Source organism: Garra rufa, chromosome 19 (assembly GCF_049309525.1).
Source record: "Garra rufa chromosome 19, GarRuf1.0, whole genome shotgun sequence".
NCBI classification, from domain to species: Eukaryota; Metazoa; Chordata; class Actinopteri; order Cypriniformes; family Cyprinidae; genus Garra; species Garra rufa.
The window spans coordinates 16,158,025-16,184,354 of record NC_133379.1 but is presented as its reverse complement, the minus strand read 5'-3'; the positions used below and the strand labels follow the sequence as shown (position 1 = coordinate 16,184,354).

At 36.3% G+C, this 26,330-nt stretch overlaps 1 protein-coding gene across 1 annotated transcript in view; it reads right to left on the bottom strand.

Annotated features, from left to right (window-relative positions):
* Positions 1–757: 757 nt before the first annotated feature.
* adamts2a (ADAM metallopeptidase with thrombospondin type 1 motif, 2a) overlaps positions 758–26,330 on the bottom strand; it is a 93,757-nt gene continuing 68,184 nt past the window's right edge. Inside the window, exons 6-22 of the mRNA XM_073824144.1 lie at positions 25,888–26,044; positions 25,551–25,656; positions 24,177–24,320; positions 23,930–24,062; positions 23,661–23,774; positions 23,420–23,565; positions 23,158–23,333; positions 20,464–20,597; positions 17,497–17,620; positions 17,279–17,359; positions 16,788–16,951; positions 12,794–12,953; positions 12,252–12,384; positions 11,921–12,128; positions 9,571–9,700; positions 9,416–9,490; positions 758–6,282 (exon numbers count right to left, since the gene is read on the bottom strand). Coding sequence (XP_073680245.1) covers positions 5,453–6,282; positions 9,416–9,490; positions 9,571–9,700; positions 11,921–12,128; positions 12,252–12,384; positions 12,794–12,953; positions 16,788–16,951; positions 17,279–17,359; positions 17,497–17,620; positions 20,464–20,597; positions 23,158–23,333; positions 23,420–23,565; positions 23,661–23,774; positions 23,930–24,062; positions 24,177–24,320; positions 25,551–25,656; positions 25,888–26,044 — 3,015 coding nt within the window. The 3' untranslated portion in view covers positions 758–5,452. The remainder of the gene's footprint in view (positions 6,283–9,415; positions 9,491–9,570; positions 9,701–11,920; positions 12,129–12,251; positions 12,385–12,793; positions 12,954–16,787; positions 16,952–17,278; positions 17,360–17,496; positions 17,621–20,463; positions 20,598–23,157; positions 23,334–23,419; positions 23,566–23,660; positions 23,775–23,929; positions 24,063–24,176; positions 24,321–25,550; positions 25,657–25,887; positions 26,045–26,330) is intronic.

Sequence of the window (26,330 nt, the reverse complement as noted above, 5' to 3'; positions counted from 1 at the left end):
CCCTATGTTTTTGTGCACAATTACAAGGTCACTTTATTACAAACAGTACTAATCTGTGAATTACAATGTTGGCTAGAAGATGTTTATAAAATGAGACAACATTGTAATGTTTAACTATAGCCCTATTATTTTTAACCACTATTATTGTGATATTCATAGTGTATCTACAAATTGTACATAAACAGCATGTTTTTTAATGTAGGCCTTTTGTAATAAATCTAAAATCTATTATAGCCAGCAGCACTGAAACTTTAATAGTCATTTTGACTTTGCAGAACAAAATAGTCAAGCTATTTTTGTCAGGCCTTCGTCATTTCATTTGTCTAATGACCCAAGGTTGCTTTAATGGGAAAACAGCAACTTTGAGACCTTGACCATCCAACAGTTGGAAAACATTAGTTAAAAACAATGTAGTAAAAGAAAATGACACTAAACTGCCATCTGCTGTCTGGAAATCTACCACACAGTGACTCAATATAAAAAATAATTTAAAAAGCTGTTCTGCATTTACAAATAAAATTATATGTATGTGACCAGCTTAATGGCAGTTTAAGCATATTGATTCGAGACAAATCTTTCCAGAAAGGTGAAACTGAGATAAATAATAAAGTTAAGATTATTTATGTCAGGCCAGAAAAAAAAAATGATAAAGAGAGAAGCACTGCCATCTTGTGGCCATCAGTTGATTTGTATTTATAATTACTTTTCCAATCCTTATTTCTCCTTTTTTTACACGCAGCTGGAATAAGACCAAAACTGTTAGTTCATTTGCAGCTTTATTAAGTGAAGAATGTGATAAATCAAGAATGTAGACGTCTACTTGCACCCCTTGAATCAAGAATGTAGACGGTGATAAATAAAGAATGCAGACGTCCACTGCATTTTTAAAATACACTGATTTCTCAATACAGTGCTCGGACATTGTGGAGGAGATATCATAGTATTGGCTCTTGGATATGTGTAGGATTGTCACTCATGCCGCATGCACAAAAAGTGGTCTGATAAACACAAAACGGCTTTGGGAAAAAGCACACAGGTACTTCAATAAATACAAAAAATAAATTCTAGTTCGTATTTACAACATTTACGAAGGGATTCAGATCTGTGCATTTATTAAGAGAGAAGCCAGAGATAAGTTTTTGCAAGAAATAGTCATGTGGTTACAGAATTCATGTTTTGTTCCAAAATGTCACGAGATGACCAGCAATCCCACAGCGGCCATTCTAATCCATAGCGTCCATCTGTTTTTTTTTTTTTTTCTCATGTAAACATTGTGACATTGTGATATTTGCCTGCTGCAATACGTCTTGCTGTTTATTCAGCATATTGCTCAAGTTAGTTTACAAGTAGTTTACATTCTATTATGGTGCATCTTGTTAATTTGCATTTGTTCATTTAGCAGAATATAAATATTTCTGAACACATTACGACCCCTAAGGAGTATGATTTTTCAACATAAGGTTTGTAGTATCCAGATTTGAGGTGCATTTGTGACCCTGGACCACAAAACCAGTCATAAGGGTCAGTTTTTAAATTAAGATTGATCACGTCTTCTGAAAGCTGAATAAATACGCTTTCCATTAATGTATGGTTTGTTAGGATAGGACAATATTTAAAAATCGGAAATCTGAGGGTGCAAAAAATCTAAATATTGAGAAAATCACCTTCAAAGTTGTCCAAATTAAGTTCTCAGCAATGCCTATTACTAATCAAAAATTACGTTTTGATATATTTACGGTAGGAAATTTACAGAAGATCTTTACTTAATATCCTAATGATTTTTGGTATTAAAGAAAAATCGATATTTTGACCCATACAATGTATTTTTTTGGCTATTGCTACAAATATACCCGTGCTACTTAAGACTGGTTTTGTGGTGCAGGGTCACATTTAAGGTGCAGTCAAATACTGTTATTCTGCTAATTTTCACAGGTAAAATCCAGTCATTTCAGGAGGAATCCTTTGTAGTGGCAAAAGATTTCCTAATGCAGATTTTGCAAGCTAAAAACATGGATTCACTACACTGATAAACAGAAAGCTGCTTGTCTGAAAGTGACTTCCGTGTGAAGCGTGCTTTATACACTTAAATTTCACTGAAATGAACTGTTGTCCTGTTCATTTTCATGGGCAAAATCAGTTTTTTTGAACAGAAATCCACACAGTTTGGAATTTCTTGTGAGGGCAAAGGATTTCCAAATATAGATTTTGCATCAGGGTTAAGTTGGTCACACAAATTGACAACAGACAATGGACCTTTTTTGCTTGCAAAATTAGCTGAAACTTCACAAATGTGACAGCATCTTCACACAGGCTTCACGGGCTTGGGTATTTAGCTCTATATATACTGTAGCAAAATGGAGATTTAAAGCAAGTTGACTTAAAAAGTGGAGAAGTTGAACCAGATATTGAAAAACCATTAGCAGGTCCAGTTTAAGTTGGTCAAAATGGTGTTCATCTGGTTTAGCTGGTCACCAGCTGACCAAAACTCATCTAAAACCAACAAACCAGACCATCTATGATCAGGAAACCAGCGTAGCCTAAGTGGATTTAATTTTTTTAGCATGATAAAAAAAAACGTTGAAGGTGAGACAATGACTACGTTTACATGGACATCAGTAATCTAATTAATGACCTTATTCTGAATAAGACAATAATATGATTAAGGTGTTTACATGAGTTGCTTTTAGAATATTCCTTTCATGTTCCCGTTTTACATCATGTTACGTGTAAATTACATGTTATAGTACATAGATCGATTAATGACATCATTACGTCCACATGCAACGCTATCAGTTCATCTTTGTTACAGACTTTTAAATGTTTCGGTTTTAATTTTACAAAAGCTTGAAGTGGCTCTGCAACACATTTTTGAGAATGTGAGTTAAAATTTGCCGTGGTCACATTTGTGCGAGTGCATGCTGTTCTGCTCCAAAGCGTCTGCTCTACAGTGAGCGTTTCAGAGCCAGTCAGTTTTAAAGGTTGTATCAGCGATTTCTAGCCCTAAACATAAAGTGTCAAATTCAGCTGACCTTTCATCACGATCCGCTCGCTGCCTGCCCCATAAATTGTCTGTGAAAAAACCGCGTCTCTCTGGTCAGCCTAGGGTCCGAGATATGCCAAAAAAACAATCGGCACTACCAACCTTTCCACACATAAACAAACAGTGTTCCAACCAATCAGCGTCAGGGGTTTGGTGTTGTGGACTTTCGCTCCGCCTCCCTTACATCCCAGCACCAGTAGGAAAGTCCACAACACCAAACCCCTGACGCTGATTGGTTGGAACACTGTTTGTTTATGTGTGGAAAGGTTGGTAGTGCCGATTGTTTTTTTGGCATATCTCGGACCCTAGGCTGACCAGAGAGACGCGGTTTTTTCACAGACAATTTATGGGGCAGGCAGCGAGCGGATCGTGAAGAAAGGTCAGCTGAAATTTACACTTTATGTTTTAGGCTAGAAATCGCTGATACAACCTTTAAGGAAAAAATAAAAAAAATAAAAATCACGCAAGCACGGTCACCGAAAGCCAGTTTAGTTTTAATTTTTGGTTGTTTTCATTTCGAAAACCCTGTTATCTTTGCCGTTTACCTCACATTACGCTTTAGAGGCTTTCTTTTATTTGTATTAATAAATTTGCTTGCTCAGTGTTTGCGCGCCCTGTAATAATTTTTTTAGTCGGTATATAACACAGCATGTGATGGAGTCCATGCCTCGTCTTATTCGTTTTTGTTAATAAATGCTATATAAGCTAGTTTTGTTTTATTCTTGTTGTGCTGTTTAATTAAAAATAACAAATCCATCTTTTACGAATTTGTTTTAATCTTAAAATTGGAGTAGCCTATAGGCCTATATGTAAGCAAAACCAAGATCATGAATTCGAAAGTAAAAGTGAAAAGCATCCCAAGACATTCCAACAGCGGGAATCCCGTTCACAAAATTAAAATAATACTAATGAAAAAGAATGGGTTGAATGTTAACTACGTTACCATAAACTATAAATTATGATAACAGACAAAATATTTATCAGCAATGAGCATTGATTAATCCCATGTTGTAGCAAAAAATGAATAAATAAAAAAGAAACCAAAGCATATGCACGTGCGACCAACTGAGAGAGTTATGCCGCGTTCCAGGCAACCCGTTACCCGTGTTTTTCCAAACTTCTACCCGTGAAAGTGCACTGGAAAGGCAGTCAAACCCGTGAATTCCCACCCGTCAACTCGTACTAGATCGAAGTTCCGAGTTCTGCCGTAACATAGCCCCGAGAAACAACAATATCAGTCTCTAGGGTTGCGGTGTTTATGCAAGTGGCACACGGTGGGAAAATTTTAGGGCAATATAACGTTGCAATCAAATTATAATATAAAAATAATAAATGCGCTTAAGCCATTTAGTTGTGGTTTGAAGTGGTGATTTACAAGCTCAAAAACCTGCCTGGAACGCAGCATTAATGTGTATCCTGTCGCAAAATGTGGCAAAACGTCCTACACAAGGGGAATAGTGTGATTAAGGTGTGTACATGTCTTCCATAATGCGACTAAAATAGGAATACTCCACCTGTCTTAATTCGATTTGTGTTTACTCCGATTATGACTTTAGTCGGATTCAATTAATCAAACATAGCCTATCAGTTTACATGGTTGCTTCTTAATCAGAGTATTGTCTTAATCGCATTAAAATCGGAATATTGTTGTCCATGTAAACGTAGGCTACTCAGTGACTAACATGACTTTTCCCTCACAGGTTAGAGAAAAGTTTGTAAAAAAAAAAAAAAGATTTACGGATCTCTTTATTTAATAAGCTTTCATTCGAGTGCATTTAAAAAGCAAAACATCTGAAGAATCTTGCTTTAAGTCAGGTTCAAACTGTACAATTTTGCCACCTGAGACAAAATATGAGATTTTTTCATTGATATGTATTCACTATCAGATGATTTATTCCCTTCACAAAGATTCCCAGCCTTCTTCGAAGTTCTGGTGGTGACCTCTCATATTTGCTGTCAACACCACCACTGGGATTCAAATCGTGGATATAAATGTGTATCGTACAGTCTAACTGTTAACACTGCATGGTGTGCCATGACTTTTACCCAAGATCTCACTGGGATTGTGTACAACTTGGAAAAATCGTACAGTAAGAGCCTGGCTAAAGCTTAAACTGCCAGATTTTCACAACAGACAGCATCTTACGCCCTTGTATTGACACCATGCGTTTTTATAGTAGCCAAATGTGGTAAACCCTTGGGACAATGTCATCTTCCAAAAAACAAAAAACAAAAAAAGCACTTAGGGTTGTTTTTCTTTCCGCTCAGATGCCTTGAACAGATACTACATGAAAGATTGAGATCTGAGGTTATTTCCTGTAAAAATATTGCAAATGCCAAGAAAGAGCGTAGAGGCCGTAAAACCACTTAAAAATATACTCACAAAATACCACAGGGCTCAAGAAAAGGAAATCAGTCTCCTGGTTTTCGTTTCAGTCTTTGAAGCAGGAAGTCTTGTTGTCTTTTCTCCGCAAGAAGCTCTTGAATTCTTTTATTATGTGTTTTCTCACGAAACGGCACTCGCTTTCTGGGGACAAAGTGGTTGAGTGCGACCTCGTTCGAATTGACAATCCTGTAGGACACGTCGATGGAGTTATTCTCCTTCCTGTCTTCTGACCGATGGAGACTGATGATGGCAGGAGGGCTTGTTGTTGCAGTAACCTTAGGCTGTAGCGTTGTCAGAAACGTCATCTCCATGTCTTTATTTTCAGGTGTGCTTGTATATTGTGGAGTGGTTGGCCAAGGCTCTGCAGATGATGAGATGAACTCAGATGAGGTGAACTCTGATGATTCGCTCCAGGTTTCATCCTCGTAAAAGGGGGAGCTGGTTTCCTCTTCGTAGTCAAGTGTGCTGGGATTCTTAGTGTGCACAGGGACAGAACCAGTGGTGAAAGGGACTGTGGTTCCTGGTTTTAGGGTTAGTGGGTTCACAGTGGTTGTGTAGATCCAAGATGTAGGCTCAGTGCTGATGTTTCTCCGTCTGCTGCCTGATGGTGTGATTGTTGTCCTAGGCTTCTGTGAGGTCCTGTACAGCTGTGTCATGCGAACAAGAGCTGTTGCAGTGGGAGTTATATGAGGGACAGAAGTGGTATACGTCCAGGGTCTAGTCAGGTTGAATTCTGAGGTGTAGTTGCCCTCTTTGCAGGACTTGCAGCACATCTGCCTGTAGCCGGGGTTGGAGCAGTACTTACTGAGAACCTCCATCCGACAGAACATAGACTTGTCTCCTTTACAGCGGAACCCTGAAAAATAAACCAACAGGATGCTCAGTGTTAGTGATGTCAGAACAATAATGGAAATAACACAAATGAAATAAGAAAAAAATAAAAGATAATTTATAAAAAATAAAAATGAAAAAAGCAAGATGGCAGATAGTTAGGGAGTTTGATACGATAATAAGAGATTCAAATAAATGAGAATATATATGAAATATGAAAATGAAAGAAGCATGCAGCAGCATGACCCTGACAAACAGTGATGTCAATTTGATAAAGTGAAATCAATAATATGATATAATATAATATACAGTTGAGGTCAAAAGTTTACATCCCCCTTTCAGAATCTGCAGTTAATTATTTGACTAAAATAAGAGGAATTTTTTTTACACCATTTGAACCCTTTCCAACAATAACTGTATGATTTTGAGATCCATCTTTTCAGACAACGCTCACAGATGCACCAGACGGAAAAAAACATGCATTAAGAGCTGGGGGGTTAAAACTTTTGAAAAGAATGGTGTGTACATTTTTCTTATTTTGCCTAAATATCATATTTTTTCATTTAGTACTTTCCTTCAGAGGCTACAGAAGTTACATGTTTCCCAGAAGACAAAATAAGATACATTTACCCTGATCTTTAAATTCAAAAAGTTTTCACCCCCCAGGTTTTAATGCATGTTTTTTCCTTCTGGAGCATCAGTAAGCATTTCAACCTTCTGTAATAGTTGAGTAGAGTCCCTCAGTTGTCCTCAGCGTCAAAAGATAGATCTCAAAATCATATTCAGGACAAACAAAGGGACTCATGAACAACTATCACTATAAAAAAAAAAAAAAAAAAAAAAAAAAAAAAAACACAGCTATGGATAATTCAAGCAGATCAAAGGGGTGTAAACTTTTGAACAGGGTTAATTTTATAAATTCAACTATTATTTTCTCTTGTAGACAAATGTAAACATATTTTATGTGAAATATCTTATTCAGGTCAGTACTAAATAAACAATAACATGCCTTTTGTATGATCCCTCTTATTTTAGTAAAATAATTATCATTTTGCAGATTCTGGAAGGGGAATGTAAACTTTTGACCTCAACTGTAATATAAGAAAACAATAATAAAATATAAAAAATGAAGCAGAACACCAGGAAATGAAAATAAAGTTCACATGAGCAAAACTGTGACAAAATTATAGAGCACAAATTTAGAGGATTTAAGTATTCAATATATTACTTGACCCTTTATTCCCATAAACACAGCCGACAAGAAACCACATTAGTTACATAGAGACTTCCTGTCAAATATAGAGCATGTACAAGACAACACACAACTTTTCTGAGTACAATGTAAACTGCTTTGAAATGTCACACCATTTACAGTTTAGTAAACACTTTGGTAAAACACCTCAACACCATCAAATCCATTGAAAAACAGACAATTTTGGAGGAATATAGTTATAAAAAAAATGGAAATGGCACATCCTGGATTACATTTAAACAATCACATAATGTAACCGCACATAATGAAATGAAATGCTACGTTTTGGAATGAAAGAGCCATGACAAATAATTCCTACAGGGGCCAGCATTCAGCAGAGATCTGACTACAGACCAAACACTGCCTTCAACACTCAATCTGATATCAGTTTAAACCTGTTTTAATTACTATTAAATCTAGATGCAAGGTGCTTTAAATATATGTTATTCCAGAACGGACTGGAAGAACAGTCTAAACAAATGCTACCGTTAGTGCTTTTCATTGTAAAGCTCATATCGAAGTCTTGTGTGTGAAAAAAAAAGGACTTTCAGCCTGGACCCTGTCACATTTATTTCAGTTACTCAGACGAACAGACATTCCTATTAAAAAAAAACAACAGGACCTCACACACACACACACACACACACACACATAGTCAGACACTTTATAATTCTTTAAAATATCATTATAATCTTAAATACTCTTTTAAAGATGATATATACTGTATACGTATCTCAAATCATTTCTTTCCAGGCAAGGAAACATGGCCTGTAAGGTCAAAATACATAGATAAATACTATATATTACTTTTGTTACTGGTGTAAGAGATAACAGTCATTGAATATGTTATTAACGTTACTAAGTATGCTCAACGTCATTTAATATATACATGTAATTGCTGTATAGTTTTAAAAAAGGCCTTTAGACATTGTCTGCATCGCTATAGCCTCATCTTTCACAGACTTACAATCATACAGCAGTGAGAAACCATGATATAACCAAAGATCTGAGGAGCAGCAACCGTCTACACTTGCTTAGCTGTAAACATCCATATTTGTTTTTGTTCTTTTCTTTAGCTGCCTCTTTTCGAAATTTGGTGGGCATGCAAACGTAAACTTGCGACCCTTCAACCTAAAATAAGGCAAAAATGTTTGATGTGAGTGGAAACAAACACGCAGAAGCATGAGGTATTTTTGATCCTTCAAAAGGACGTCAAACATCGACACGCAACCGATTGCAAAAAATAAAAATGTGAGTGTTAAAGCGTGCACCAATTCTAGTCCATTTAATGTCATCATATAGAAAAAAAGTAGCTTTTCGTGACTCCTTCTATATACTCAGTTCTTAAACCATTTTTCAAGAAAATATATACAAAAATAAATGACATTTAACAATCAAAATAAATTAACATTATGGCCCACATTGTCATTTTAGTGATATATTCTTTATACTCATCTTATATATGTATTTAATTGACAAACTGACTGAAATGCTCCAGTTACCGACCGTACCGGACCAACTCCCTCAGACAGAGGAGTCTGTTTCATTGAGTTTGTTGAATGATTCACCCTGGAAGTCGTTACAACAGTCATATCCATGTTACCTGACGTAGCACAACCATCACGGCTTCTTCCACATAGGCACCTACCGCCCTCTTTCGATGCATTCTTAGGCCGTGTTTAGCCCTCAGCCCTGTAGAAGACTAAGTACAGAGCGGACAAGGGCAGAGGAAAAAAATAGCCCGCAGAATTCCCTCGGATGAAGGAAAAGTTAAGACTCTGAAAGGGACAGAGAAGCGGTCAGGACAGAGTGTAACAGAGCCATAGCGTAAGAGAAAGAGGCAGGGTCCAGGAAAGAGCGGCCATGCAGCACACAGCAGGCTGATGATTGGAGATCGGCCGTTTACTTGAGGAGATCTTGGGCGCTGGGAACTCGGGGTCTGCTCTGGAGAGCCACTGGATGAGGAAGTTCCCTCTGTCATCTGGGAGTTAAGAGAGAATTTTAGAAATGTGTCTTCTAAGTGAATTCTAAAGAGCCATATGGGCTGTAGTGGACACTTACTTGGACATGGAGCAAGCAGACATGATTTGATGCTCTCAGGCTTGGTGTCCATACAGATGCCAATTGCATTATCAGGGGTGCTGCACATGACCTGGCGCTCCTGAGTTCCATTTCCACAGGTCACAGAGCACTGCACACACACATGCAAAACATATAAACAGATACAGTAGCAGAATATGACACAAGATAACATTGATTAACCTATGCTGCTGGTCAAAAGTTTGGACTAATAAAGGTTTTTAATGACATTAAAAACGGGGCAGCCACGGCCTAATGGTTAGAGAGTCGGACCTGTAACCCAAAGGTTCGAGTCCCAGGTCCGGCAGGGATTGTAGGTGGAGATTGTGAATGTACAGCACTCTCTCCACCCTCAATACCACGACTGAGGTGAGTCCCTTGAGCAAGGCACCGTTCCCCCAACTGCTCCCCGGGCTGCCCACTGCTCCGGGTGTGTGTTCACTGTGTGTGTGTGTGTTCACTACTGTGTGTGTGCGCACTTGGATGGGTTAAATGCAGAGCACAAATTCCTAGTATGGGTCACCATACTTGGCCTCACTTCACCTCCTTTCCTTCCTTCCTTTCCTTAAATTAAAAAAGAAGTTTGTGCTCCCTAAATCTGCACTTATTTGATTAAAAATACAGTAAAATAGTAATATTTGGAATTAGTTTTATGATTTAAAATAATTTCTATTTTAATATATGATTTTAAAATGTAATTATTTTCTGTGATTGAATTTTCAATAGCCAATACTCTATTCTTCAGTGTCACATAATCTTTCAGAAATAATTTGAATATACTGATTTAGTGTTAAATTTATACCAAAAATTCACCTTTGCTATCACAAAAATAAATTGCATTTTAAAATATATTAAAATACAAAACAGTTATTTTACATTGCAATAATATTTTACAATATAACTGTATCACTGTATTTTTGATTAAATAAATGCAGCTTTGTTGACCATAAAAACATTACGAAAACATTAAACATTAAGAAAAACATTACAATTCTTAATTATTCCAAACGTTTGACTGAATGTAAAAAAAAAATCATGTCAAGTCATGATATGAATTATGTGAATAACAAAGTTTTGAGAATAAGGTTGTTACATTAAAGTAATATTTTAATATAATATTTTGGAATATTTTTTTTTGGTGAACTATTACCATATAATAATGATAGCTTTTTCTTTTAGGGATGCACAGTTAATCTATAATTTTGTCTGAAATAAACGATGAATAAAGCAGTAAACACTAAAATCAATCACCGAATTTAAGTGTATTATTTTAATATTACGTTATAATGCACAGATTTTCTTTTTGTGATTTAAAGGGGTCATCCGATGCCCATTTACCACAAGTTCATATGATTCTTTAGGGCCTTAATGAAAAGTCTCTAATATACTTTGGTTAAAAATTATCAATAGTAGTGTAAAAAACACCCTTTTACCTTGTCAAAATCAGCTCTGCATAATATCAGCTCATTTTATCGCATGGGCCCTTTAAATGCAAATGAGCTCTGCTCGCCCCGCCCCTCTCCGCTGAGGGATTAGTTTAGCTAATAATGTTTGTGCAAAGATGCATAAAAAACCCTTATACTCGCTTCTGCTGTGGGTGAACCTGCATCATGAATGATTCACACGAACATAGATGCATATGTAGATCGGGATTGGCGCTCTCCTTTTAAAAATGAAAGTAACGTTAAGCGTCTCAGATGTCGGGAGTAAATGACTACTGCTATGTTCATTATTACATCCAACAACAGAACACCTCAATCGCTCAATTAGAGTCTTCCTCTGCACCTGAGTCGACACAATGGCAATCGTATTCGGACTGTTTTAGCACGATGAGGGCGGGTCTAAGGTAAGGCGCTCATGTCAATCAACTGTGTTTCGTCACAACAACAAGAAGCTGAGAATGACCTGATTTTAAAAAGGGGATATTACTTTTAAAGATTAAAAAAAAATACCACTGGGTGGATTTTTATCATTGTAGGGTGGTTGTGTACACAAACTGCCAACACACATTAATGTTCAAACAACATGTAAAAGTTAGTTTTGCATCCGATGACCCCTTTAAGATAAACCGTGTTATTTAATAGGAACAATTAATTGTTTTAAAAGTGTTTTTAAAGATTAACTTTGAGTGTTAAATGACAGTAAAGGAAAATATTGTCTTCCTCAAAAACCTTTCTTTCTGGCTTAAGAAAGAAAGGCATGAACATCTTGAATGACATAGGGTTGAGTAAATTATCTGTAAATTTTTATTCTGGAAGTGAACTAATCTGTTAATATCTGATATTGACAGACATTTTTTCAAACTCAAACTTTAAATCTCACTTAGACACACCTGAGACCAAGGTCCAGTTCTCCACTGTGCAGGGCATAGGTGACGATTACAGGTTCGTCGGCCTTCGGGCCGGTCGTCATTGCAATACTTAGCGTTGATGGCTTTGTATGAACCGTCCAGTTCAGGTCTCACACAGCGCACAGGTCGAGTCTGAGAACCGGTCTTGCCACATGATTTACTGCACTCGTCCCATTCTCCTGTCACCCAGCTGAAATACACAACACATTTAAAAATGTCCTTACACCATCATCCATTACTCATTTAGACATCAATAGTACAACTGCATTATATTGGTTTGAAAACTGCCACATGGTGAACCTCATTTGCTTACATTGGTTCTGAGCACTCCTTCTGGTTGCAGGCTCGACTGATGGCACGAGGTTTGGGTATGTTAGCGCAGAGTGTGCGGTGTACCATTTTGCCATCCGACTTCCTCCGGCATCCAAAGCGTGTGTACTGTTTCCCTACAAGCCAGACAAACAGACAAAACGCCACAATACAAGCTGTTGTCTCCTACCACTGATCCAAGTTTCACTCAAAGCTCATGTCTGTGAGGTCTGTGCGCCATTCAGAGTTGAATTAAGAATTAAATTCTTTCAGCAACTTTCCTCAACAGAATACAGAATGCAGAAGTTCAATTTAAGGAATAAAGAACTTAACCAATGAACAAAACAATACTTTTACTTTATGAATTACACATAAACATTGTATTTTTTACATAAGATACTTTCAAAAATAGTCTTTTAGTATTTAATTGTCATTCCTAATTCTAATTCAACATAATATTTTGACATAGTCCATTCAATTTAAAATACTACCTCTATTGAAAGTGAATTAAAGAATAGTAGCTAGTTCTTATTTATTGCTGTGTACCTCCGCCACATGGCTTGGAGCAGTGCGACCACTTCCTGAGAGCCCACTCGAAGTAAACTGTGTCGTCCTGAGGCAGGGTGTTCTCCATTGATGAGAGCGGATCTTCTGGCAGGATGTATTTGTATGAAAGCGTGACTTTAGAAATGCTCTGAGACTGAACCTGGAGAAGATGTTTGATATTAGTAAAGCATTTTATTTTTAAAAAATACATTCTATTGATTAGTTTTATTGGTTTCATATGAAATTGACCTTAATTGTTAATAGTTTACCCAAAGATGGAAATTAATTCATCATTGACTCACTCTGGTGTTAAAATCCTTGCACACTGAGTCTGAAATTCTACAACCTAAAATTCTGTCAGTCACATTTACACTCTACCTCCGGAAAGTTTGCCCGTAATTAAAAATAAATCGGATTGTATCTGTTGTGTTCAATTTTCTGCATTTTTCACATTTGAAAAAAACCCATTCAATAATATTGAACTCAGTGTGCAAGGACCTTTATTCTAAAGCTGTATTCCTTTCTTTCTTTCTTTCTTTCTTTGGAAAGAATAATTTTTAAAAAGTGCTTGTGCTTCTTCATATAATGGCAATGGATAGTGACCAGCTTCAAGCTTAAAAAAAAAGGCCACAAAATATCACTGAGGGGTGTACAATAGTTTTTGGTTAAAAAAAACAAACAAAACAAAATTAAATGTTTTATTTAATAGAAAATCCTGACCTTGGCTGTTAGTCTGTATAAGACTGTGTTTTCATAAGTGCTGCAGTTTACTCTGACTCACCCAGGACAAGCACACTTTGTGAGAAATCTAGATGAATAAAAATGCAACACAAACTACTTGATGTACTTTCTTCTCTGAGCTGAATATATCTGTTGTGTTCATCTGTCAACTGTCATTTTACGTGTCGCACGGGACCATTCTGTGATAGTTTTGCACCTTTTTTGAAGCTTCATGCTGGTCACTATTCACAGATATTGCATGGACAGTTGGTACAATACCAGGTTGAGTAAATACCAACTGAATTTTCAATTCTGGGTGAACTATCTCTACTAGACACATTGCCCTTAAAGAGTTTGTTTATCCAAAAATGAAAATTCTGTCATCAATTACCCACCCTCATCTGTGTTAGTGAGCACTTCTCCTTTGCAGAGATAATCCATCCACTCTAAAATGTGCAGTTTTACTGTATTGGGGGGGGGGGGGGGGTCATAGAGTTGATCAGGTTGTTGATTGTGGCCTGTGAAATGTTGGTCCACTCCTCTTCAATGGCTGTGCGAAGTTGCTGGATATTGGCAGGAACTGGAACACGCTGTCGTATACGCCGATCCAGAGCATCCCAAACATGCTTAATGGGTGACATGTCCGGTGAGTATTCTGGCCATGCAAGAACAGGGATGTTTTCAGTTTCCAGGAATTGTGTACAGATCCTTGCAACATGGGGCCATGCATTATCATGCTGCAACATGAGGTGATGGTCGGGGATGAATGGCACAACAATGGGCCTCAGGATCTTGTCACTGTATCTCTGTGCATTCAAAATGCCATCAATAAAATGCACCTGTGTTCATTGTCCATAACATACGCCTGCCCATATCATAACCCCACAACCACCATGGGCCACTTGATCCAGAACATTGACATCAGCAAACCGCTCACCCACATGACGCCATACATGCTGTCTGCCATCTGCCCTGTACAGTGCAAAACCAGGATTCATCCATGAATAGAACACCTCTCCAAAGTGCCAGATGCTTTTGAATGTGAGCATTTGCCCACTCAAGTCGGTTACGACGATGAATGAACTGCAGTCAGGTCGACACCCCGATGAGGACAACAAGCATGCAGATGAGCTTCCGTAAGACGGTTTCTGACAGTTTGTGCAGAAATTCTTTGGTTATGCAAACTGATTGTTGCAGCAGCTGTCTGGGTGGCTGGTCTCAGACGATCTTGGAGGTGAAGATGCTGGATGTGGAGGTCCTGGGCTGGTGTGGTTACACGGTGTACTGCCAAATTCTCTGAAAGGCCTTTGGAGACGGCTTATGGTAGAGAAATGAACATTCAATTCAAGGGCAACAGCTCTGGTGGACATTCCTGCAGTCAGCATGCCAATTGCATGCTCTCTCAAAACTTGCGACATCTGTGGCATTGTGCTGTGTGATAAAACTGCACATTTTGTGCCTTTTATTGTGGCCAGCCTAAGGCACACCTGTGCAATAATTATGCTGTCTAATCAGCATCTTGATATTCCACACCTGTGAGGTGGATAGATTATCTTGGCAAAGGAGAAGTGCTCACTAACACAGATATAGACAGATTTGTGAACAATATTTGAGAGAAATAGGCCTTTTGTGTACATACAAAAAGTCTTAGATCTTTGAGTTCAGCTCATGAAAAATGGGGGCAAAAAAAAAAAAGTTCCCCAGTATAAAAAGTGTTTATAATTTTGGTCAGTGTAGATATTTTTCATGAAATCTGAGAGCTTTCTGACACTGCATAAACAGCAAAGTAACTACCACATTCAAGGCCCATAGAAGGAAATAAGGACTTTGATAAAATAGTCCATGAGACATTAGTGGTTTAACTGTAATTTTATTTAATTATAAGTTTGTGTGCATTTCTCTATTTGTAAACAAGGGTGACATGGAAGAGGTCAGAAAGCTCTCGGATTTCATAAAAATGATCTTAATTTGTGTTCCGAAGATGAACAAAGGTCTTACGAGTTTGGAACAACATGAGGGTGAGTATTAGTGAAAGAATTTTTATTTTTGGGTGAACTATTATTTTAATAACCTTGAAAGCTAGGCTTAGGGGTGAGCGGGGCACAACCTAACGCAGGGTTAATTGTAACACACGTGGTTCAAATATTTCCAAACATGCTAGCATAACCATATTTACGGTATTTACTAGTTGCCATGGCAACACTATGCAGAGAAAAAAGATCACCAAAATTCAAAAGCATTTTGAAGATATCACTGAATATTTATTTTACCATAGTAAAAGTACATTTCTGTCTGAAGTAAACTTTTCATTTCAGTTTTTAGTATTCATTTAAAGTCAGACAAAACTGCTATTATTTTAATCTCCAATTTGTTATTTATCAGTTTAGATAGTTTGTTAATGCTTGACAAACCAGCAGAAGACACTAACCTGTTTTAAACTCCAGTGGTGCAGATGGGGAACGTTGTAACACTGTGTGACAATATGCCCCGCTGTTATTAAACTATGCTATTCTATGACATTAGCGGTGCAATTTACACTATTTACTTCTAAGGATTTTGATAAGAAACCACAAGAAACAGGTGAATAAAGGCTGACAATCAGTGTTTAATGTTCAGATGTTATTATTTCAAGAAATGTAAAGCATTTTGGCTCGTTTATGTGTGTAGTGTTCTATGAGAGCTGTGTGTGGAGGGACGGGAGTGTTTTTCTGAATGTCTAAATGTGTTTCATTTATTTGTCCACATTGTTTTGAACTACTGTACAGCTGTGTGTTGCGATCAGGGCCGCTCAAAGCATTGTTGCGATATGTTCATTGTCAAACTCCAAAATTAGACCATTTTTATTTAAAAAAAAAACGTCATTACTTCATTTGAAAAAGTTAACACATGTATTTTCCTGACAAAATATTTTAGTTTGTTGTGTATATTTTTTTCATTCGATCAGATAACATTTTAAGCTGTCATATGGCCGTGTTACAACGTGCCCCTCAGATGTTACAATGTACCCCACCTACGGGGCATGTTGTCACATTTCACTTCCTTTCTTTTGAGGTAAATAACGAAAAACGTATACACTGTAAATATGAAACAAAGCGATATATTTGTACTAGACAAGTGTGAAAATAATGTGGAAAAAAATTGTACTCTGAACCCCAAGTGGATTTACATAAACCGCGAAATTCAAAAAGTGTTAGGTTGTGCCCCGCTCTCCCCTAGTTATGGATTTACAGTTGTCTACTTTGGTAATTTTGGCTTGTACAATGCCCATTCTCACCATAATGAGAACTCCATATTTGAGTGGTCCGGTGGTCTGGACCGTCTCCATGTCGTCATTGTTAGTGTACTCCCATGCCACACCCTTCTCGATTACTGTACGTGACTCAGGAAAATCACCGTCGTCGTTCAGGAAGATATGATCCGTGGCCTGGTTCTTCACCGCTAGCAGATGACAATTTAACATTAGGACAATCTTAACTCCATGCAATTCCATTCATGCACCCACTGAGACAAAAACAAAGATCAATCTTCATCAAGCTGATTTTATATGCATTTCTTGTACCTATAAATCACAGTTTTGGAAGGCATTACTCCAAAGTAGCTAAGGAGCTTCACGGCCACTGAGCTGGAGCTCCTAATGTTCTCACTGCCAGGAGGAGTCTAAACCTCTCCATCAATAATAAACAGTGGGAGGCCAGACACTTGAATTATGAGGGCCAGTGTCGGGGTAATTAATCACACGGGCATTTGCTGAGAAGGAGCTTCTACCTAGAATATGCGGAGTTCCTTTGAATTCACGGATCTGTACGTGGCGTGCTCCTCTCGGAATCTCCAGGATCTTCAGAAAACCTAAGAATACAAGTCACAAAAATAACAATGAGATTTGAGAATTGAAGAATTTTCTGAATGTGGTTAATTTTAGAATAAATCTGGGTGGTTGATAATACTGAATGAACTGCACAGGTCATGTATGTAGACTTTTTCACCTAGTTTCCTCGTGCTCCGGGTGAAATTTCCTTTGACAATCTTGCAAGTAGAGTTGTCTCCTCCACACACGCCACACTTGTCGTCCTCTAGCTCCGAGGCTATAACATTGTCACAGCCCACTTTCTGTGCAGAGAGCAGGGTTTAAGAGAACCAATAATATATAGACAGATAGATATAGGTACATCTTAGGTGCCAACCATAGAGAAGCTGAGCAGATTTACAGAAATGTTATTTTATTTATATTTTCAAGGTGCACTCAGTAAATTATAGGTTTTGCATATTAAGAAATGATTTAAAAAAATGTTTAAATTCACATGTGAGTGACGTTGTAATCACATTGCCAGCTGAATACTACTTAGTTTATATCAGTAATAATCATGGGAGTCTAATAACAGGGTTTCTGCAGATATGAACAAGTGAAATTTAAGACTTTTTAAGACCTTTTTAATACCACCTTATATGAAATTTAAGACCGAACCTGTAATGGAAATAGATATTATATTACATGCATACATGTAATATTTAATGTGTTTAATGTAAAAAGTAAACACAATTTCATGGCTGTCATAAATTACATTTATTACTACGATATACAGTGAACTTTTCATATCAGCAGATACTATTCCACACAAAATATCCCCATAAAAGTACCACTAGAAATATCTGATGTAAAAAAAATTCTGAAGCAATATTTTCATCAGTGCTCTATTAGCTTTTACATCTTAAATCTGCATATTTCATTTACCTTTATAAAGGCCTTTTTTTTTACTTTTGAAATGTATGCATTACCTTTGAAATTTATTTTATGAATTTATCAATAAATTCTAAATGGCTGTTAGCAGTGAGATTACATAATTTACACTGCAAAATTAAAAGTGAGATTAATGTTTTAAATACATTTATTGATTTATAAATATATAAATATTTAAATAAATATTTATAATATTTATAAATATAGAAATGTTGGGTGTGGAGGCATACTTTTAAACACACTAAACTACCAGCAGGTGGCGGTAAGTCACTTCATGAGCGAGTTATTTCAACTGATTCAAGCAAAACGCTGAATCATAGCAAAACGTTGCTAGGAGAATGCTTCTGCTAATGTTGCATATTGTCTAATATGTAAGTAACTACTTGACTAACTACTTTTTTATTGAGCTAAAATTAATGTAACATTTGTAATTGTGAGAATTTTCAGCAAAAAGCTCACTTGGTATATTACTGAACTATATCATGTTATAAATAAACTATACATTTTAAATTTTTACCTCAGTGTGTTTCTTTAGAGTGCTGTTACATTCATTTGTTTTAAAGTATATCACAAATAGACCAGAAATACACTATCCATTATCAATTTCTGTTTACGTTGAATGTATTAAAATAGGAATCTTTCTTGCCTTTCGATGCTTCGCTAGTTGTTTTTGTCACTTCAGTTTTAATCAGGCGGTTTGTTCGGTCGGGCAAGTAAAAAAAAAAAAAAAAACATTTTAAAAGTATCTCGAATGCTGGCGGTCAGCTAGCTCGACCTATATTTATTATTATTATTGAGAACATTATATACAGAAAAAGGTCGTAACTTCCACAGAGGGAGAAAAAAAATCTAGTTGTTAGCAACTGGCCTTAGCCAAGCCCTATATTCAGTTTTTTTCAAGCTAAGTATCGCTAAACTTGCACTTCCCCAAAGCTAAAAAGTTAAATCCATTTTACTTCTGCGGTACTTCTCGCGCCAATAACAGAAAGCTGATTGGCTATTGCATGCTGGTCTCAGTTGTAGTTTAAATACAGCAAATTATATTTGGAATTGTGAAATAAAGAACTACAACACCACGGAAACAACAAAAAGAGAATTTAAATGAGCATTAGACGTAGCGTTACATGGACATCGGAAAAATAAGACCTGTGTAAAATTATTGAAGACCTAGAACAGCGAATTTAAGACTTTTTAAGGCCTAAAATTTTGATTTTTAAATTTTAGACTTTTTAAGACTTTTTAAGACCCCGCGGAAACCCTGAATAAGCTATTTTAAAAAAATGAGACAAAATTATTTTTTTTAGTTTTTCCAATAAAATATCTCAAAATAAAATGTACAATGTAAAAAAACTCTGTACAAATTGAAAATATTTATGAAAATATTTTGAATTATAAAAATATTTACAAAATTACAAAAAAAGCAAAAGATAGTTAACACTTGTCTTTAGAGCAAATATATTTTCCTTAGTCCATTGCCAATTTGGCAAAAATATATATTATTAATGGATGTTAAAAACTATATATTAAACACAGATATTCTCTGACATGCAGTATGTTTGCATTTTTCCTGGTAGACAAGACACGAATTCTGACTATATTTCTGCAGTGAAAACAACCAATTGAATCTGTAATTGCAAGCTTTTGCTTTTAAGTGTAATCTTGAGTGCTAAGACAACAGTGCTATTGACCAGCAATTTTGCATGAAATATTACGCATGAATAGTGAATTTACTCTAAACTTAATCTTAATTCTAACCAGTACTTCTATTTGCCAATAAAATCAATAAACACTCTTGAGCACACAACTGCATGGAAACAATCACAGATCCCTCTCAGATCTTACACAGATCTTAGTGAGTGCCAATGCTGGTGCACACTCAAACACAGCTTTTTCCAGACATTCATATCCCTCTCAGATTATAAAGCAATACATCTTGGAATGCACTTTTTAATTCCAGTAGCAAAACATTGGGATCTAATCAAGTACTTCATCAATCTGCCTCACTCAAGGGGCTTCACATTCATGTATTCCACCAATAACAGAACTAGCTAAACACAAACCAGTCCTGTTCTAGCGAATGAACAATTTACCTGGCAGTGAGAAGTGAAAAGGCCTCAGAAGACTTATTAGGCCTGATATTATTCATTCTATGGCATTTTGGAGGATGAACTTCAGTGATGGATGGTTTGTGTGGGTGTGTTTGAATAACCTTTACCTCACACTCTCCACGCACACACACGCTGTAAGGGTCTTTGTAGGAACAACGTGTGCCATCATGGACCATTCTCTTCATGGACACCACGTCGCCGGTTTCTTTTGACTGGCAGTATAATTGACATCTGTCATCAGCTGTCCAAAAAACAGACACAGACAAATTCACACAATTTATAATTGCATCTATTTGCACATAAGGTGTGGTTTTAGCACATATACGTTTTTGCATGTTTACACAGACACTGAAATTATTAATGTATTGTCAGCATGTAAACTATAAGCATTTTAGGTACAGTTGAGGTCAAAAGTTTACATACACCTTGCAGAATATACAAAATGTTAATTAAATGTTTGTCCTGAACAGTTAAACTGCCTGCTGTTTTTCTGAAAAATCCTTCAGGTCCCACAAATGCTTTGATTTTTCAGCATTTTTGTGTATTTGAACCCTTTCCAACAATGACTGCATAATTTGGGGGACTGAGGACAACTGAGGGACTCAATTGCAACTATTACAGAAGGTTCAAACACTCACTGATGCAAAACGATGCATTAAGAGCCAGGGGTGTAAACTTTTGGACAAAATAAAGATGTGTACATTTTTCTTATTTTGCCTAAATATCACATATTTTGTCATTTAGTACTGCCCTTCAGAAGCTACAGAAGATAATTACATTTTTCCAAGAAGACAAAATAAGTTAAATTTACCCTGATATTCAAATTCAAAAAGTTTTCACCCCTAGCTCTAAATGCATTGTGTTTGCTTCTGATGCATCAGCAAGCATTTGAACTTTCTGTAACAGTTGCATATGAGTCCCTCAGTTGTCCTCAATGTGAAAAGATGGACCTCAAAATCATACAGTCATTGTTGAAAAGGGTTCAAATACACACACACACACACACACACACAAAAAAAAAATAAAAAAAAATAAAAAAAAAATAAATAAACGCTGAAAAACCACAGAATTTGTGGGACCTGAAGGATTTTTCGAAAAATCCAAACACACAAAAATATACAAGAATGAATGCTTGTAAATAGTAAGGAGATCAGGCTAACATATAAAAAAAATGTATGTGCACAAACACACTGTACATACAAATAACTATAAAAACGAATGTATTAAAAATAAAAAAAAAATAGAAAATTCAGATTTCTTACTAAAAATTTAGACTAGATTTATTAAGAATGCTGATATTAGATTTGCAGTGTAAAGATGATTATTTTACAGTCGTATGTCTTAAAAGAACATGTCTGCTACATAAATAATCATAAATCATAAAGATTTGAATGATTTACATTGAAATAACATTGTTCATACTGTATGTTCACTAAAAATAAGACTGTTTACTCCTCTCAGCAGTAAAGGGGGAAGCTGGAGTGGTTATTAGCTGGCTACCTACATTCCCTCTACTGTAGCAGTAATTCGGCTCCAGCGGATAACTGGAGATGCCATTGCTGCTTAATCACATTTCCATAAGCCTTTCTTCCAACCGCTGCTGTCCACCTCTTGGCTGATACCCTTCTCAATGACTGGGCCAAACCTTTGGGGAATGTTTCCAAGCAGCTAAGTTGTTACTTAACTCTCCAGTTAAGTAGAACCCAATTATTCTTTTTAAAGTCTTAATGTTGAAGTTAACAAATAAAGACATAAAACATTATACCATAATCCTGAAGGAGAGATACAGACACTTTTTTTTCCAGACAGTTTTGGTTTCATCCTTTCCATGGATTTAAGTTCCATCTTTTTAAGTTCCATCTTTGTTGTCAATTAGGTTTTGACGTCTCGACATAAAACTATGAAAACTTTTTTTCTGCCACAGGATAAAAAAAAATAAAAAGGGTAACTCTTTTCGGAATTCTGAGTTTATATCTCACAATTTTGAACTTTTATTCCGATAGAATTGCCAGTTTTCATTTCACAATTCAGAGAAAAAAGGTCAAAATGGTCAAAAAGACAGTTCTAAAAAGAAGAATCAGGATTATGAGATAAAAATTACCTTTTTTTCTGTCATGACAATTCTCAAAGAGTTTAGCATGGTAATATACCAACCTGATTTCATGACAAAAACATACCTATGGAAACTTTTTCGCAAGACACGAAATACATACCCCCATGTGCGTTTTGTGACATATTCGGTGTGAAATGTCTACTGAGTAGCGTGAGTGTTTCGCTATTTTCCCCGGAACAGATGAATGTACATGTGGTATGTTTTATGTGACATTGGTTTTTGATTAACTAAGATTTAAAATACAGTAGAAGTATTGTTCATTGTTAATATTAACTAATGTAATTAACAACTGTTAAATGAAACCTTATTGTAAGTATTACCAATCTCTTAAAATGCAGAAGCGTGAAGCTACTAAAATGCAAAATAAAGGAAAGAAAGAAAAATGTGAATCTTTATGACACATAAAATACAAATAAACATGGGGTGAGGAAAATATTTCTTAGCTCTTATGCTTTGAAAACATTTACAGAAAAACTAGCCTTGTGAGTAATATTTAAAAAGCACATTCCGTTGAAAGAAAGATGAACACGACCCAAAGACACATGGCAGACATCAGGAAGAATTAAACTCAAGAGTATAATGCAATGTGACTGTGCCAATGTCTTTTTCACCGGCATAAAATGAGATGAACAAAAATGGAAAATGATGTGGAAATGAATAATACTAAATTAATCAGGTCATCTCTTACGTTCAGAGTGCTCATAGGGCAGCCAATGGTGTTTGGTGCCTTCATGCTCAAAGTGGGGGTTCCACATCTTGCACTGCTCCTCTCTAAAGTCAGCCAGGGACTTTGCACACTCCTCCACGTTACAAAGCTGGAACTCATAGTTGTTTCCATAACAAGTGCGCCCCCCGTTGGCCGGACTACAACATAGAACAGATTTGTTCAAGTCAACAAAGGAGAAATGTGAATTAGAATAGTTTTCACCGACCGATTTGAAGACACTTACATTGGGTTGTTACACTCTCGAGTACGGAACCGTACTCCACCACCACAGGTACGAGAACAGGAACCAAACCTGGTCCATTGACCCCAGTGACCATCTTGCCTGAGAATGTCTGGCGTCAGCTTGATACAGTGACCCTTAAAACAGTGCTAGAGAAATAAAAAGAGAGAGGGAGATAAGAAAGTAAAAACAGTATCTGCTAATTTGGTTCTGGGTAAATGCTCAGGTTCTGATAAGGTCTAACCTTTCCTGTTGCACACTTGGTCCCGTCGATAGGAGGGCCCTTCTTGGTCTTGCAGAAGAAAGGGTTCTCGGGGTGGCTGCACCACAGCTGCTTGCAAGGATCGTAGGTGCTGTACTAAAAGAAATAGTCATGCTCGTATTCATACACACAGACCATGTGACCAGCCCAGATTACAGTACATGCCTTATGGTGGACTCAGCATACTGCATTGCCAGATTTACTAACTATAAACCTAAGTTTATGTGGTTGATTGTGTCTCTTTCACTCACCGCAGTGCACATCATGTAGCCCATGCCGAAATCAAAGCGGCACTGGTCGTTCATAGAGTAATGCAGACCTGGCAGCTGTGGCAGAGTTGGCCACTCATGATCAAAGGGGTCGTCACGTAGACAGTCATACGTACTGCATGAGTAATAGTACTATTTTAGATTTTGAAAATCAAGAATGGAACGGAAAGAAGAACAGAATATATTCATATACTACAAAGCAGAAAGCTACTAAAACCAAGTTACTCACTTAAGGTATCTCCTAAGCTCCTGTTGACTGCATCGGGACCAGTGAAAGCGGTGGAAGGCTGCTTGAACCAGAGGAGCCATTATACTCCCTATGGGAACCTCATCCCCACACTCATTTGCCTGGCCATCATGCTCCATCCCCAGCCTGAATATAATAAAAAACATGCACACATTTACTCATTCAATCTGTACAATCTTCTTCTATATTAAATTACTGAATCTGGGAGTGGGTGAGAGAATGTACATATGTAATATATATGTAATACATATGTAATATGTACAATTTAAATATTTAATATTTAGAAATATAAATGATGCCAGTTTCTAGTTGTATTGATTGTTTTGTGGCAGAGAAATAGTTCTCTAATAAAAAAAAACAAACAAAAAAAAAAAAAAAAAAAAACAATGATAATCAAAGATATTACCATCCTACGGAAAGCTCGCAATTCTGACTTTCTTTTCTCAGAACTGCATTATATAAAGTCCCAATTCTTACTTTTTTCTGCAAATTGCAAAGTCAGAATTGTGGAATATAAACTTGACTGTGAGAAATAAAGTTTCTAAATAAAAAGGATTGCAATAAATCAACTGACAGCCAATTGAGAGTTTAACTTTTTTTCCACAGTTCTGACTTTTTTTGCTTATGCAAGTTTATATCTCACAATTCTGACTTCTCGTCTAATAATTGTGAGACATAAATTCACAATTAGGAATTATTTAATTAATTTAAAAAAATTGGAAATTGGACTCAGAATTGCGAACTTATATCTTGCAGTCCTGAAATTATTACACACATTTGCAACTTTATCTTGCAATTCTGACTTTACAACTCAAAATTTATATCTCAAAATTCTGAATACAAAAAAGCCAGAACCGCGAGATGCTAACTTTTTAAATTAATTAATTAAATAAATGGCCTTCAATACCATCCACCCAATAGCTTTAATACAGTTAACTTTTTATTAGTGGCTTGAACTATAAATACTTAGTGGCTTGATTTGGGTTGAACTTATGGTAACACTTTATTTTATGTTCTCTTAACTAGTTGCTTATTAGCATGCATATTACTAGAATATTAGCACATATTAATGGCTTATTCTACATGACCTTATTCTACATCCCTAATCCTACCCAATTCCTAAACGTAAAAACTACCTTACTAACTATTAATAAGCAGCAAGTTAGGAATTTATTGAGGAAAAAAGTCGTAGTTAATAGTGAGTAAGTGTTCCCTATTCTAAAGTGTAACCAAACTGATGATTATGATTAAATTATGATTAACTTAGGACTTGACCCCATCATATTTCAGTAGCTTTTCCAACACTGGAGATGTGCTGGGATATTATGGTTGAAGTTTTGATCAAGTTTTTCTCACACATGTCCTGTCTCATGGGCCACAACAAAAGCAGACGAGAAGCCATCCTCATGGTTCAGAGTGCAACTTCTCACAGGGTGACACATTCCTGTCACAGGAGCATAACCTGCAAAGAGAAGGAAGATAAATATTGTCAATGGTCTGTTGCTCATGCTGTATCAAATTGGAATTTTGTTGCTGAAAAAAATGTGGTAAGATTACAATTCACTCTCCCAGTTCCATGAATTTGAATTGATCTGCATATTTGAGATTTTCGATGAACTGTACATGCATCATTTTATGTTGATACATACATGCATCATGTTCATGTAAGTTAATGGAATTTCAAAAGTATTACCTTGCATGCCAGTGGGCCCAAACTCTTGTCTGGTGAGGAAAATGGCATGATCGTGATATTCTGCATCATTCTTGTCCTCTTTTTGCTGCAAGAAGGCCCAGCGGCAGACATTCTCCAAACTCTGAGAAGCGTTTCCCAGCTCAATCAAACCCATGGACTGACAATACCAACACAAATCATAGGTTAATACCGGACACTGTTAAATGAAACAAATTAGTTTAAGAAATTTGAAACCATCTTTGAATCCAAGACAGACAAAGAAATGATCAAAACCTTTCATTTTACTTATACAGAGTATTTGAATGCTTAAGTCAAATCTATTAAGTTAAAATACATTTTTACATTTATAACCAGTTTTTGAAGTATAGTATCATTTTGCCCATGTGTTTTTAAGACAAAACTTTTGTAACTTTCTACAGTTTGATTTTAGAATTCTACTTGAG